At 41.2% G+C, this 16,323-nt stretch overlaps 1 protein-coding gene across 1 annotated transcript; it reads left to right on the top strand.

The window, feature by feature from the left end:
- The first annotated feature begins 2,161 nt into the window (after positions 1-2,161).
- CUNH3orf85 (chromosome unknown C3orf85 homolog) lies at positions 2,162-14,467 on the top strand. Its single transcript, XM_031364707.1, has 4 exons — positions 2,162-2,183; positions 2,284-2,336; positions 12,463-12,599; positions 13,979-14,467. The coding sequence occupies exons 2-4, from the start codon at positions 2,288-2,290 to the stop codon at positions 14,066-14,068; spliced, it is 276 nt and encodes a 91-aa protein (XP_031220567.1). The 5' UTR covers positions 2,162-2,183; positions 2,284-2,287; the 3' UTR covers positions 14,069-14,467.
- Positions 14,468-16,323: the final 1,856 nt, after the last annotated feature.

The following is a 16,323-nucleotide window of genomic DNA, read 5'->3' as shown; positions in this document are numbered from 1 at the left end:
TGGGGTGGACATCTGGGAGGTGTGAGGTGGATGAACACCTGGGAAGTGTAGGGTGGATGGACACCTGGAAGGTGTGGGGTGGACATCTGGGAGGTGTGAGGTGGATGAACACCTGGGAAGTGTAGGGTGGATAGAAACCCAGAAGGTGTGGGGTGGACACCTCAGGGGTGTAGGGTGGATGGACACCTGGGAGGTGTGATGTAGATGGACACCTGGGAAGGGTACGGTGGATAGACACCCATAAGGTGTGGGGTGGATACCTGGGAAGTGTAGGGTGGATAGACACCCATAAGGTGTGGGGTGGACACCTGGGAGGTGTGGGGTGGATGGCACCTGGGAGGTGTGGGGTGGATGGCACCTGGGAGGTGTGGGGTGGATGGCACCTGGGATGGGCTTCCACCATTACCATGTTTCTTTTCAGATAGAGTTCTTCCAAACCTTTCATCTACAAGTTTATAGAAACACAGTCCCAGCCAGATAGTCCAACACCCTGCAGAGTTCGGATGGCCATCAGAAAGATGTTTTCACCACTTTTATATCTTTATACATATTCCATATTGGAAGTCTTGGTGAGACTGGGCAAGAGATGTACAATTTGCCATTTACAACAAATTGTATCAGATGATAAATTCACTCAGCTAACTCACTCATCACTCCCAGGAATAAACAATTGTTGGAGACATGAGAATGGGGTGTTGGTTTGCTTTGCATTTTGTTGTTGGAAACATTATAGTGCAGCTAAATACTTTGCTCTTAAATAAATTTTATTTTGAGATGTGTGGATTTGTACATACTTGTAAGAAATTACCTAGAGAGGTTCCATGTGCCCTTTATCAAGCTTTTCCCAATAGGAGCATCTTTTGAAAATAGAGTAAAGACTTCTAACACAGAGAGGTGGGTGTTAACATGGATATAACTGCTATGTCACAGATCTCCCTGGTTCTGCATGGGCTCATTGTGTGTGACGTGTAGTAAGTTCCTGTTGTAGTCAATCTCCAACACCAATAGGCCTGTGCAAAGAACACACAACTCAGCTACATGCCTAGATCGGGCAGATATACCACTACATTACTCTACTCCCCAGGTAGGAGATCCTTGTTACCTGTGGCTTCTCCAGGCCATGTGGTTCTGCTCCATCTTCCTTCCACCTCCTCTTCCTCTGCCTTCTTCTGTCTCCTCCTTCTTCTCATCTCCTCCCCCTCCTTCCTCTTTCCCCCCCTCCCTAAAACTTTCAGCCCTACCTTTCCCTTCCACTGCTCTGGCCTTTATTTGGCCAGGTAAAATGGGAAAAAGATTCACAAGAAATCACCTGAGTTCAATAATCCACTTATTGCCAGGGCAGCCCCTCTTGAGGAAGCAGAATTAACATCAAAATGCAAACAGTTACCAGGGCAATTCACAACAAGTTCAATTTAATTTGAACACAATTTTATGTTACATCCTCATCATCGTTCAGATAAAGAGGAGATCTACCAACACATTTCCCATCTGTAATTCATGTTGGCCTTCTTTTCCCTCTTCATTGTTAATCTCTGGCAACCACTAATCTTTTCTGAATATCCACGATTTTGTTGTTTTCAAAAAGATTAAACAAATGAGCCATAAAGATGTAACCATTTCACTGATATTCACCCAGACCACTATATTCATCCAAACTGCTGTATCTACAAATGATCCTTTTTACTGATAGCAGAACTCCATCATTCTTGTGTCCTACAACTTAACATTTAGTATTGAATAGCATCTGGTATGTTTCGTGACTTTGCTTCCAGCTAATAAAGCTATTTATTAGACATGAGTCTTGAATCTCGCAGATATATGTCCAGCAATGGAATTGCAGGTTGAATGCTAATTGTGTGCTGTGACTTTTTAAAAGAAACTGCCAAACTATTTTCTGACACAATTGTACATTTTAAAAATGTTTCCACTAAGAGTGTATGTGAGCTTGAGTGTGAGGGGTCGGAGGTGGGGTGGTAGTTCTCCTCCTCCTCTTCCTCCTCCTCCTCCTTCTTTTTGATATATTATGTAAGTGTGTGGATAATTAAATCTGTAAGTAAATGAATGGTTCATGTAAGTACAGCCCGTAAAGCCAGTTCAAGAAGTCCAAAGGGTAAAGGGGCAGGAGGTATATAAAAGTGGGATGTCAAGCAAGTGCCTCTCCCTGACTCCTTTCAGGCATTCAGGTACACAGTAGATACTTTATATGCCTGGGAAAAAATATCTAGTGTTCCTTAAAGCTTTGTCTGGGATTAAAGTAAATACATCTCTTTTTTTCTAAAACAGGATCATGGCCTATAAATTGCTTCAAGCAGCTGTGTGCTCCACTTTGCTAATAGGTAAGAGATTGGTTCATTTCTTGTTTTGTCATATCTTTTGCAACTATCAGGGTGGTAACTCCTTTTGGCTTCTGAAAGATATGAATAAATATGTCTCTTCTATAGACCTCAAAATCCTTGAGGGTGTCAAGAAAACTTGCCATGATATGTTTTTGAAACCGGTACTGTAGTGGGTGTGTGAGTGTTTTATTCCTAATTATACAGTAACATATTAAACATTCTAGTTTAATTGTTTCTTCCAAAGGAGCATTCTGGTGTCCTTGCACAAAAGAAAGATTAAAATATCTTTTCAGAATTGTAACATTCACATAGTAGAATAAGGAGGCCTCAAAGTACTTTGAAACATGAATTCATTAACCTTCCCTGAGCTCTATGTTTTAAAGACAGATCAAAGAAGACACCAGAATCCAGGCAACTTATTCCCAAACTAACTCAGGAAACTTGTAATATACCAGAACTGAACTGAGCAGTCATTTGTTTTCCTTGTAAGCAAACCTAAAATACTTAAGTTAACTTAATAGTTAAGCCTATATGAATTATAAATATTTCTGATAAAGAAATATTTCCATAATCTAGAATAAATTTGTTTCTTTCATAAGGTTTAGGTTGCTCATAGGAGCAACTCTGTATGTGTACCTTTGTGTATAGATAGTCATTAATTCAGAAGCTCTGAGATACAAATACACCTACCTGCAGGACAATTGATTTGGCTGACCTTGCTTTAATAAAAAGAAAATGAAGTTGTGCAGCTAAGACTCAAGAAAAAAAAACAATTTGAGAACTGGAAAGCAAGACAAGAGAATCATTTGCTGTCCTAGGTCAGCCCTGCAGACCTCAGGGAAGGAACCTGTTCTGTTTGCAAGCTGTAGAAGCCAAAGTCTTTAGTATCACATTCATTCTTTGCACTAATGACAAGTTTAACCAACATCTTCTAAATTAGCTCTGGAGTAGGAAGCAGTTGTGGAATCAACTTTCCTTGCTTCTCCCTTGCTTCCTTTTTTCCTGTAAGAACAGAATCTTCTCACCTCTCCAACCCCAGGGCCCTTCTTATTATAAAATAAATAAACAATTTAAAGGTTTATTTTTATTGTTTACAGAGTTTTCTCCACAACAGATTGCACTCTGTGCAACACATGACTCTCCCTGCAACTTGACTTTGGTGGATAGGGAGAGATCCTCATTACCCATTTTCAAAAATGATTGCCAGCTTCACTTGAGTCATTAAGCTTGAGAGCAGAGAGCTCCCAAAGCATCCCACTGATTCTGTTTTCAAAATAGTGACAGAGACACTCCCTGGATAGGGAGTTAGAAGTGTGAGTGTCATAGTTTGATTTCAAAAATAATTATACCTCCTTTGAACATTTAAGTCAAGAACTGCCTTCCCCTAAATTAAAGTCAGCAACTATTAATTCTGCCAGCTCAGTTCCTTTTATGTGTCAGGGACATTCTGTATTCTTGCAACTCAAGTCTCCTGATCAATTTGAAAATCAGTTCCATGCCCCCATTTTATCAAAAGAAAACTGGGAGCTTTGAGAAGGGACGTGAGCACGCTGCACAGTTATCCCCAGGTGGATGCTGAAGCAGTTCACATTGTATATGGAGTGCAGTTGAAAGCAAACCCCTTCTTCCTGCTGCATAATTGGTTTATTGCTACACTAAAGTTAGTTGACCTCGGCACCGGAACACAGACAAAACCTAGAGTACTTAGACCCTGCAAGGTGGCCATTAGTTCCTCACCAAAAGAACAGAAGCAAGCAAACTGGGCATCCATATTTGACAAGGTAACAGAGCTCAGCCCCAGCGGGCAGCTTCTCTAGACAGTTCCTTGTTCTACCATTGCTCAGAGAAGTGTTCAATTCATTGTGTATCTATCTCAACAGAGCATTAACAAAATCAAACCTAAAGAGTAAATATTGGATCTACAGCCAAAACACCCTGAACACACTGGGTCTAATCCAATCTGGGAAGCCAAGCAGTGTCAGGCCTGGTTAGGGCTTGGAAGGTAAACTTTCTGGGAATACTAGGTACTGTAGGCGGGGGTCGGGGAGAAGAGTGACTGTGGAGACTGGGACTGTGGCTCAAGCTCGGGTAGTGGAGTATTTGCTTAGTATGCAACTATATAAACCTGACATTGTAGTGCACACCTGTAATCCCAGCACTTAAGAGGTAGAGAGGTAGGAGGATCAGGAGATGCTTAAGGTCATCATCATTGGTTATAGAATGAGCTGGTTGCCAGCCTGGGCTGCACGGAGCCTTATGGAAAATAAATATATTTTAAATGCTTTTCCCTAGTAAGTCGATCTTTGAACGTTATTGAGAATTAAGTGGAGTAAGGAATGATAGTGTATAGCTGCCATCCCAGCACTGACAAGGCTAGGGAAGGAGGACCGTGAATAAGCCGGCTAACCTGAGCTACGCGGCGAGCCCCTGTCTAAAGCAGGACAACTGCAAAAGAATTTGGTTGTTTCTAATTTGCTTTGTGAAGGGTAGTTTTCACGGCTAGTCTGTTAACATAAAAATCAGATCCCTTCCCCATTCATGCCTTTCAGTTTTGATTTAGCAGCTGGAGCTGAGCCACATGTAAAACCACGTGGAGGTCCATGTCCATGTTGCTGCCTGGTGATTATGTCTTACCCATAAAGCACAAGAACATCTGCTAGCTGGAGACAGGAAGGAAAATCAACCACCTTCCACCTGTCTGTGGTTATTCCAACCTTTAGCTCCAACTCTTCGGTTAGTAAACCATGACTCTCTGTCTGGAAGGACTTTCCATTTTCAGGTTTTTTTTTTTTTCACAAGGACTTTTACGCTCACACTTGCTCATCGGTGCCTTCAGTCCCCCTTTACCAGCTTTCTTCTCAGCCATGGGCGTGGCTTTCTGCAGCCACTCCTTGAAAGGCTCCTAACCCTTTGGAGACTTGGGGTTTTTTTTGTTGTTGTTTTTTTTGTTTTTTTGGGGTTTTTTTGACACAACATTTATTTTATGAGATTTTGTTATTAGAATTTCATCTGATTCATTGTATTTCAGAAGGAGTGAGGTGGTGGTGTCTTATGTAGCTTAGGGTGACCTGGAATTGACTAAGAAGCTCGGGAGATCTGCCTGCCCCGCCCCCCTGCCAAATGCTGGGAGTTACAGCTGTGGGCCTGTACTGGAATAGGATTGACTGATACTCTTAAGGACCTGCATAGTGACAATAAATAATAATGATAGGAAGTAATCTGATTGGAGAGAGAGGTGGTACTGCTAAAGAGCAGACTCACTGAGTAGTGGGCAGACTAGCGAAACAGTTTACCTGTCCCCGTGGCACTGAAGATATAGATATCGTAAACACAGCCAGGAAATGGCACTGTCTGGTCACTGTCATAGTGTATGAAATGCTGCCTTTCACGGGGTCACAACTTTCCTGTCCATGGGATTAAAAAGTAGTGAAATCTTTGCTGCTTCCCAAGACATATCCAAGGAACCGTGCAGTAAGCCCGCCTCCATCTGTGTGTCACCATATGTGTGCTGAAAGCTGGACCAGACTTCAGTTAAACTCAGGTGATGTGACTTTGCAAGATTCTCCACAGATGCTATAATATCACCACTCAGTAAGCGGAGCCCAGGCACAGCTGTGAATTCAAAGCCATCAGCAATTCTCAGGTCAATAAAACTGGTTTCTCAGCTAAAGGTTCAGATGTGAGGAGTCCTGTTAAATATTTTAGTACCGCAGAATTGAAAAGCCAGGCTAAATTAAAGAATTTAGCCAACCTTTCTGTTTTCCAGCTCTCTTCTACTCCCCAACCCTGTGCCTTTGCCCCACAGCTTCTAACCTTCTGTGACCATCTGTCCTTTGCCCCACAGCTTCTAACCTTCTGTGACCATCTGTCCTTTTTCTCCCCCTAATGGTTTCTTCAGTTTTCTCTCTTTCCTTTGATTCTTTTTACTTTCTTTTGTTCTTTCTTTTTTTTGTCCTTTCTTTCCTTCTTTTAATTCTTTCTTCCCTTTGAGATTAGGGTCTTGTGTAGTTCATGTTGGCTCCACCTCCATTCATTTTTCCAAGTTCTGGGATTACACACACCAAGACTCTCCTGTTAGTTTTTGGGAGACAAACTTTCACTATTTAACCCAGGCTGGCCTCAAATTTTTAGTCTTCCAGACTCAGCTTCCGCAGGCCCAGGACTATAAGTGCATGTGACAATATCAAGATAGTGTCTTCCCCGTTTTCTTTCTAATTTTCTTTCTCTTCTTCACTTTTTCACTCATAACCCAAATCACCCCTCTTCTCTCATATTCATTCATCTGCTCCCCTCCCCATCCCTTCTCCCCGCCCCTCTCTAGCCTCCTGCTGCATCTTCACCTGACTTATTTCTTGTTCTAAATACCAAGTTGTCCAAAATCACAAGTCTTTGAATCAATGACCAAAGTCAAGTGTAAAAAGAGAATAAAATAAGTGGTTTCCTTGTTCTTTAAGAAAAGGACTTAAAGGTAGGCACATTGCTTATGACTGTGATACCAAGACTAGGGAGCTGAGTTGGGAGCATAGCAGTGAATTAAAGATCATCTTGGGCTATAAAGCTAAATTGTCCCTCAAGACGGGGAGGGGGAGAGAAGAGAGAGAGAGAGAGAGAGAGAGAGAGAGAGAGAGAGAGAGAGAGAGAGAGAGAAACTAAACAGAGAATACCTTACCTTTCCCCCTACATTTATAGGCTTTACATCTTGGCATTATTGGTATGTTTGTATATCATTTTCACACCATCCTCTTTTATACTTGCTTCTTAGGAACCCTTTCTCCTTTATTCCAGTACATCCCAGAGAGTATGCAATTCTGCCTCCCTTGACAACAGTGAGGAGTCATGTGGGAAATGGCTCTGTAAAGTAGGCATTCACCAGCAGGGACAGAAAAGCATGGGTCTCCTGTGCTTGGTGAGCTGTCCAGCCTGATCTCTCTAGCATTTCTTTGGGGAGTATTTGAGAACATTTGTTAGAACATAAACAGAACTTATTAAGTCTGACTAATAGGGGATGAGGAAAGGATGATCTATGAAGAGTTAAAAAGAGAGAGAGGTTTTTATAGCTTATAAAGATTTTAAGGAGGGCATTAACCTGGCTGATATTATCTGCATTAAGAAAACAAATCACAAAATACCCTTTGGAAAACCAACAAAGCAATTTAAAACTCAGGGTTGAGTTTCTAGACCGCAACCACATTAAATAGACCCACAGACTCAAAACCCTGCTCTTGCTTTCAGTAACTTTCAAGGTTGATCAAGTGAAACGAAAAAGGGAGGAGAAATCTCTGAAGCAGAGAGGGCAGTCTCGTGCTCCACTACATCACTTAGACTTTATTTCCAGCCTGGCCTCCAGCTTCCGATGCCACCTTGAGTCATCTCATCCCCCAGGGTCAATTTTCCCATTTGTAATGCCAGATAATAAATAACGCTTGCTGCCTCTGTCTCCTGGGTGATGCCATTATCACCACCGATTAATATTTATTGGCCGCCTCTTGGACCTGTTCTGCTTGGGGGGAGTGGGTGCTTTGTCCTGGGAAGGAAGAGAGGGTTGTATCAGTAAAACATTTCCCGTGAAGAAAAGGGGAGCAGAGTTCCAAAGATAGAGTTATTAAAGCTTAAAATAGCAATGGCATATATTTTAAATCATGCTTCTCTACTGAGGCTTATGTAATAGCTCCTTTGTTCTCAGAGGTTGTACAATGCACCAGGATAATTGTGCTGTAGAATATGAGTTTTACTTCTGGATGATCCTAAGGAACACTGTGTCAAGCAACTGCTACATTTTCTCTCTCTCCCTGGAATAACCTAAGCACCAATATTTAGCAATATTATTATTCCCTGGTAATATTTGGTCCACTTTGCCTAGCAATTCACCTTGTTTGGAAAATATCTTTTCATACAGGGTTATCAGGCCCAGGGTGTGGTACATCATGACTTATTGCCTTTTCTTCAGGAAGGATAAATGAGAAATCGGAGGAGTCCCCCTTGAGCACCTCTTAGAGAAACCAGTGCTGGTTGGTTCATACTATGAATGAATGAGGGCTCTTGAGATCAGTGGTGACTTCCCATCTCCATGGTCATTATCACACATCTGACAGCTAGAAGGGTCTCAACCTTGTGTCTTTTGATCTGCCTTCTCCTTTGTCCATCTGCCTGTCCACTGACAAAATAGAGCTGTGGATGGGAAAATAAATGTGGCATGTTAGCTAGAGAGATGGCTCAGTGTTTAAAGGCACTGATTGCTCTTCCAGAGGTCCCGAGTTCAATTCCCAGCTCACAACCACCTGTAATGAGATCTGATGCCCTCTTCTGGTGTGTCTGAAGACAGCTACAGTATACTCATATACATAAAAAAATAAATAATTCTAAATGTGGATGTTTATACAACATGAGAATAGACCCTTCACAGCATGGTGGACCCTGAATCAGTTTGCTAAGAGAAATAAAGCTTGTATACAGGATGAGTCCACTTACTCAAGGTACCCAGAATGCATCTTCAACAAGATAAGAAGGAGAACAGAAACTGAGAGAGAGTGAGTTGGGAGTCACTGCTACAGTGTTCTGTATGGGATGAGGATGTGGTTCAGGAAATGGACAGAGATGGTTGTTACAAAACATACAAATGACTCTGGATGCCACTGAATCATAACCTCAAAGGTAATTAAAATGCTTGTTGATAATGGCACAGACCTTTGATCCCAGTGCAGAGGCAGGCAGATCTCTGTGCATTTAATGCTAGCCTAGGTACTGAATTGCAGGCCATCCAGGGATACACAGTGAGATCATTTCTCTAAAAAAATAAAATAAAATTATAACAATCATTGTTATGCTTCATACATTTTTATCAAAATAAAAACAACTAGAAGTAGATTTGTCCCTTTGTTTTCTTGGTCAGAAATTATCCTAAATCATTTACAAATTAAAATCCAAATCCTTTAGCATTGCATTCAACATACCTTGGCCTCCAGGTCCAACTCAACCTTCAACACTAAGTATGTCTACAGCTCAGCCATTCCTTTCTATCACATTGGCAAAGTGAGAGTCTCTGAACCTGGTCTTTGTTGGATAAACTCTTCCTTGGCTGTCGGCTCCTTTCAACTTCAAGTACACTTTTGTTTTTGTCTTGCACTATCTTTTCCAAGCTATTGAGATCTCTGTGTCTAATGACAAAGTCAGATTCTCTCCAAGGTCTCCACAATGGCATGCAAATTCACTATACTCTTAAAGCTGCTCAACATGACGCATGCTTCTATTTACAATACAGAGGAGATGAGATAGAAGGACTGATGTGGACTGGTGAGAGTTTGAGGTTTCCTGTGTACATAGTCAGTACCAGGTTAGCCCTGGTTACACACTAAGACCTTGTCTGAAAAGTAAAAGAAATAAAATAAAACAAAATATCCCTAAAAAGTAGTTGCACATCCTATGGATTGTCTGGTCCTAATGTGTTCTCTTCAAGTTACACATTAACTCTATGAATTCCCACTTGTCACAGGTGGCTTTGCTGCATGCATACCAAGGTCAGAGCTATCTTTTGATATCTTATCAAGCAATGACAATTATCAGAAGAGAGGCTAAAGAAGGGGACAGGAGGGTCTTGGGGCACAAAATTTACATACCTCTGAGAATGTGTTCTCTGAGTGTTAATGTTCATAAGGCCCTTCCTTACTTCACTATATACCCACCCTTGTGAGCAACGTTTCTCCTGGAACTACTGCAACCTACTGGACCTACTACTCCAAGTGCCTACTACCTACTTATCTACTTATGATGTAGCTAATTGCCTCAAACCATAGCAACTTAAAACAATAAGCACTTATTATTCCCATTTCAGGGTCTGGTGTTTGTGAGTGGAGTGTTCTGGCTCCATTTTTTTGTTATTGATTTTGTTTTGTTTTGTTTTGCTGGGCTAGCTTAAAAATATTGACACATTAGACAGTTATGTGGGCATACGGTCATCTTAACACCTGGCTGGAGCGAAGGCATCAGGTTCTGAGGTGGGAGTATGCACAGATGTTGGGAAGCCTCCTCCTTGGAGTTACTTGGGTGATTTCAGATCATAGCATCTACATTCTCTTAGAGCAAGTGACTCAGTGAAGAACACATCAGAAGCTCTACACTAGCCACAAAAGAAGAGCATGCCATCACTTTTGCAGTGTCCTGGGCTACACAGCACAGCCCTACGAACTGAAAGAAAGAACTGTCCGAGGGTACGGACATCAGGAAGCAGAGGGGTTTGGGAGCTGTTAGGGAGGCTTTGCAAATGTCCCAGCTCGACTGCATGAAATTGGTTGAGCAACATTAAGACAGTATTACCTTGGCACCTGTCATGACAGTATTCCGAAATTAAATATTAACAGTTATGACTCTTCCTTCTACTTATCTCTAGCCATTGTTTTCAGGGGTAGGCTTTGTAGATTGCCATTGAAACTCATTTCCACACATCATTCCTCTGATTTAAACTGAAAACCCCAGCTTCTTCTACTACCCTCCTGATCTAATCTTTTCATCATAAACCATGGAAACAGCTGTTTGTGCCCTATGCCCCATCCTCAAGAACAATGTAAATGGATCATGTGCTGTCTCACTCTGGTGCATATCATTAGTCTTTAACCAACAAGCCTTCTGGGAGAGAGTGCTGTATCTCACCATAACCTGGCTCCTTACAGAGTGATGGTACAAGCCCTGTTAATTTCTAGGCTGGAGAGCTCCTACTGTAGCATTGCTTAGCATTACATTGTGTAAGGAATGTTTATCCAACACGAGGCACAGATTATATTACTACTACAAAGGTAAGGCAGAGTTGCATTTTTTTCTCCACACTGGTTACATTGTGTTGCACTTCGGAGCAGGGTTGTTATACTTCAAACAAAATACAGTATACTACCAACATGGAGATTTCAAGATGAGGAGAATCTCACAGGACACTACTCTCAGATGAAGGACTCCATGCAAATGACTTCTGAGAGAGATAGAGGATCAGTCTTTTCCAGAGAGAAGCCCCAGATAGGTTAAGCAATCCCTTGTCAACTTTAAGCACATATACTTATGAGAACACTAAGTGGGCTGAGAACATTAAGTATGCATACACACATATATACATATGTACCAATAACAATTTAAAAGGAAGAAGTCATAAATTTGAGAGGAAGTGGGGGCACAGGAGGAGTTAGAAGGGAGAGAAGTAGAGGTAAAAATGAAAATAATGTGGATACTGTTTACACAGAGGAAATTCTCAAAAGGCTAGATAAGCAATAATTTTTTAAAAAAATATATTCTACTTTTTTCTGAATATTTTCCACTTTTATCCTGCTTGGATTTTTATCATTTGAACATTACTCTTAAGCTTAATTCAGGCTGTGGAGATGTTTAGGGGATATTCATTTTTCCTCCTGTGTGGTATATTCTAACAAAGTCTGGTTTTTTGTTGTTGTTGTTGGTAATATGTATGGGTAATTTGTTGGCAAATGTGTCTGTGTACCATGTGCATGCCTGATGCCCATGGAGACAAAAAGAGGTCTTAAGAGGGTACATGATCACCTGAAATGGGAGTTACAGATGGTTGTGTGGGTACTTGGAATCCAACTCAGGTTGTTTGGAAGAACAGCCAGTGTTCTTAAACACTCTCTAGTCCCTTGGGATTTTTTTTTTTTTTGCATGTGTTTTATTGTTTAGTTTTTGAGACAGGATCTTATGTAGCTTACAAGTCTTTATGTAGCAGAACACAAATATTGACTGGCTGGCTTAAGGTCCAGAGCCAGTATCTACTAATTTATGCAGCCCCGATAGCAATTCATTATATGTTGTTACTAGAGCCCTTTACCTATGAGAAAACTACAACTTAGAATTAAGTAATAAGTTTTGCAGGATTTCACAATAGCTGGGATTTTAATCCAGACTATGAAGCTCCCAAACATGTACCCCAACTCTTCCATACTTTCCTATCTCCTTGTAGGTTACGGTGGTGACACTACACAGGTTACAAAGAGCCCATCATATCCCCCAGGGCTTTGTTTTCCCAGAGTACCCCACTACAGAAACCTGGTTGCCCAAACACCAGAGCTGTGCCTGCTTTAGAAGCATAGATACATAATGCATGTCCTAAGATTCTGTGCCCTTGGTCTAATTCCAGAAGTATTGGGAGCACCATTTTTGATGGAGGACCCAGCAAACCAGTTCCTACGCCTAAAAAGACAAGTGGTACACTTGCAAGATTTCTGGGACCCAGATCAACACCCATATGGGAAGGGACCATCACTGGCTGATGAGGTACTGGTATTTGACACAAGTAGACCTTTATTGTAATTTTGTAAACTGGCCTTGCATCTCTTGGCATTCTGATGATACCAGCCTTGTTTCCTGGTTCCCTTTTTAGCTTCTCTGAGCTGTAATTTCTCTCCCTTCCCATGAAGTGACTTTTACCTAGTAAATGCCACATCATGCTGAAATATTGAGCTCAAATGTCCTTTCCTTTTTGATATCCTCTTCATTTCGAGGGGTCATGTGTGCTTTCTTCTCCCTCCCTTTTGCAAGCTGTTTATATGTGAACTGTTCTCAAAGCATCACATGGGGCTTATCAGTTACATATACCCAGTCTCACTAAATTACAAAGGCCAGGCCTGTGTCTTATCTATCAAGGTAATTGTTCTTTGGATCTACACCATTTCTGCTTCACAGTCAAGGCTTACTACGTTACTGAATGCTTGGGTAAGTGGATAAGTGGAGAGTGGCCCTACGTTAGTCTACTCTCCGTTGTTTACTGCCTAGTATCCCTCTGTGAGCATCACTGTGCCTTTGAAGCCCCTTCATGTGCTTGTCTTTCGTGCATTTTCCTATCCATTTGTTCCAGCTCCAAGAGAAGTAAAGTCAGCATGCATGTTGTCTTTCCTGTTTACTTTTCTGATAGAAGAAAACAACGGAAGTCTGAACTCAGTGAAATTGCTAACCTACCTGAGGATGCCCATTACCCATGATTGTCCTCTTACAATTTAACAACTTGAAAATATAAGTATATGACAAACTATTAAATTTCCCTTCGTTCTTCCAATTCTTCCTTCTCTCCTTCCACCCTTCTCCCCCCCCCACCCCTATTTCTTTATCTCTTTCTGTCACTGTCATCAGGCATGAGTGCATTATAAAAACAAAAGCAAAAAAAAGAAAAACATGAAATGTTCTTGTTTTTGCATAACACCAATCCTAGCCTTCTCTGCATGGCTAGGTCTTAACTGGTCTACCAGGGCCGCTTCGATTTTGTTCAGCAGCTGCTGATGAAAACCACCAGCTAGATAACACATGTAGTTTTATGCTTCCTTTTCTCCAGCAGACATCATTTACAATTACTACTATGCAGCATTGTTTATTTTGGCAAATTAAATAAGTATATCAGCTTGGTATGCAGTGCCTTCTTTATGGGATGTTAAAATTTTCAAGTGGACTCCTGCTTTTTAACCATAGACCAATTCCGTAATCAACTGATAGGTTGTGTAATGTCACAGGGTGGCCATGTTGATTCACAGTGTCCCCCAGAAATCCTGTAACATATCTGAGCACTAGAATAAACAGATTAGTACAAGTGTTAGGTAAAGAGAATGGCCAGGGAAGTCATGTCCCACCTGCTTAGACATCCTGACTTTGTGTTTCCTTTGCAGGCCTGGGAAACATGGATTTCTTTGAAAACAAGTGCACACCGCTATTTTGACATGAACACATTGGCCTTTGATATATCTGCTGCCCCATAAATGGACTTGAGTGTTGCAAAGGAAAGAACAAATATGGTAGGAGTTAGCACAAGAGTGTGCTCAAACCACAGGCTTGGAGAAATGGGAGGATCGAATGTGGCCTTCACTACATTATGTACTAAGTCTGCCTCATGGAGACATTGAAAGGAGCAATGGTGAAAATCCTTGTAGACAACTGGATGAAGATGGAAATTCTCCATAAATTCCCATTCTTGAGAATGAAAATAAAGACTAAAGTAAAAGCACTTACCCAAAGGGGGCTTTTCTGAGAAAATGGAATGCAAAATTCACCTAACAGTGTCATTAAAACATTCTGCTCATATCCCTTGGTTTTCTTGCCTCTTCTTTGAGAGGGTTAGCTCATTTTTATGATTTAACCCAAAGCAGAGTCGTCTCAAGCAGAGGCAGCACCCAGCCTCTTGTCCCAATACTTGTCACTTCCTAGAGCCATTCTATTTTTATCTTACTGTTTTTTGATTAGCATACAAGGTAATAGTTTCAACCAGGGCATCTCCATACATATGTGGCCCTATGCTCTGTTCTCATCGGTCCATCCCTTGTACTCTCTCTTGCTCTCTAGCGTATTCCCCTTCATTCCCTGTGAGTCTCCCTTTCTGCTTTCTCATTATACATACTCCATCCTCTCTGTTTCAAGATTTCTTCCTATACTCTTATGATCCTCCGACTAGCTTTGTGAAATACACTACACACACACACACACACACACACACACACACACAAAATCAATTTAAATCTGGTTTCTACAAATAAGAGAAAATCCCCAGTTCTTTGTTTTTCTAGTATGCTTTATTTCATTTAACACATGATTTTTACTTTTATCCATTTGCCTGCAAATGTCATGGTTTCATTTTTTTACAGATACTTGAAATTCCTTGTGTATATATACTACATTTTCTTTACCCAATCCTCTGTCCATGCATTTGAAACATTTTCCATCAAAGGCATCCTGCTGAGGGCAGTAGCAAATATAATATTGGCTGACATTAGTAGTTAGGAACCCACTAGAAGCCACTCATCTATGGAGGTCTTGGAAAATGTGAAAATTTTGTACTTTGTTCCCAAAACGTATTTATGTTTGTTTTAGTAGGAAATAACAGTTTAACATGCTTTCTGGGTACATTATTAATCTTTCTCAATGGTGCAGAAAATTTGACTCAAGAGAAAAGTGGACTGCTTTTTTTTCTTTCTGATCTTGCATGTAACTCTGGAATGCCTCCCCAGTTAGGGAGAATGCCATAACCAATTGCCAAGATTGCTTTTCCAAATCATAGATAAGTAAGACAGTTGTCTCCAGAAGTTGATTTTCTCCATATTCTTAGGTCAATTGTTTCCTGGGACAATTTCTTTTGGCCTTTCCAGGTCACTTCATCCTCTGAAGATTATAGTTGGTCTTCTGGTCTTCCAGCCATTCTAAGCAGTTGCCAGAATGGTAAGTAACTCAGAACAGCCAAAGACTGAGAAGCTACACTGTAAGAGTTTCCCAGGGGTGGGGGGCACAGGCAGCTGCTCATTACGGTCTACTGCCTGCCCAAGGTCTGAGTGCACGCGTCCTCAGGGAGAAACTGGAGGTTGATGCGTGAGTTACTATGGTAAGTGCTGTACCTTTTCAATCCACACAACAGAACAGGGCTCAAGGCCTAGCTACAGGGTAGAATCCTTTCTTATCATGAGCAAGGCACAGCTGTGGGTTTGATTCCCCAACATCAGAAAGAAAAATTAACAGAAAAAGAAAAACAGAACAGACAGGCAAAGCAAAAAACTCAGATGTTGGTTTCTGCTATAGTTAATAAATTTGGAATTTCCTAGGAGCCTATTTCCACTGTGTTAAGAATTCTGTGCTTCGAGGAGTTAATAGAAACTTATAAAATACTAGGGTATTAAAGTTCTCTTGAAAAACAAAGCCAGTAGAATGTGAGTGGAGGTTTTTGCTTATTCTTGTTTCATTTTAAGGTATTGGCTTCTGCAATAATGGAGGCTAGCAAGGCCAAAAGCTTGGGTAATAGGGGAGAAGAGAGGAGCCAGGGAAGCAATGCAAAGTTCAGGGCTGTGTGCTGGCAGAAGTCTCTTTAGGCCAGAGAAGATCAGACCTTTCTACTCGAAGCCTCTGATTGGATGAGGGTGGCCTGGCTCATAAAGGGTAGTCTCCATCGGTGAAATTTCAACTATTTCAAAGTAAATTTCACACCAAGATCCTCTCTCTCTTTCTCTCTCTCTCTCTCTCTCTCTCTTTCTCT

This window comes from Mastomys coucha, unplaced genomic scaffold (genome assembly GCF_008632895.1).
Source record: "Mastomys coucha isolate ucsf_1 unplaced genomic scaffold, UCSF_Mcou_1 pScaffold12, whole genome shotgun sequence".
Classification (NCBI taxonomy): Eukaryota; Metazoa; Chordata; class Mammalia; order Rodentia; family Muridae; genus Mastomys; species Mastomys coucha.
This window is presented reverse-complemented; position numbering and strand designations above follow the sequence as displayed.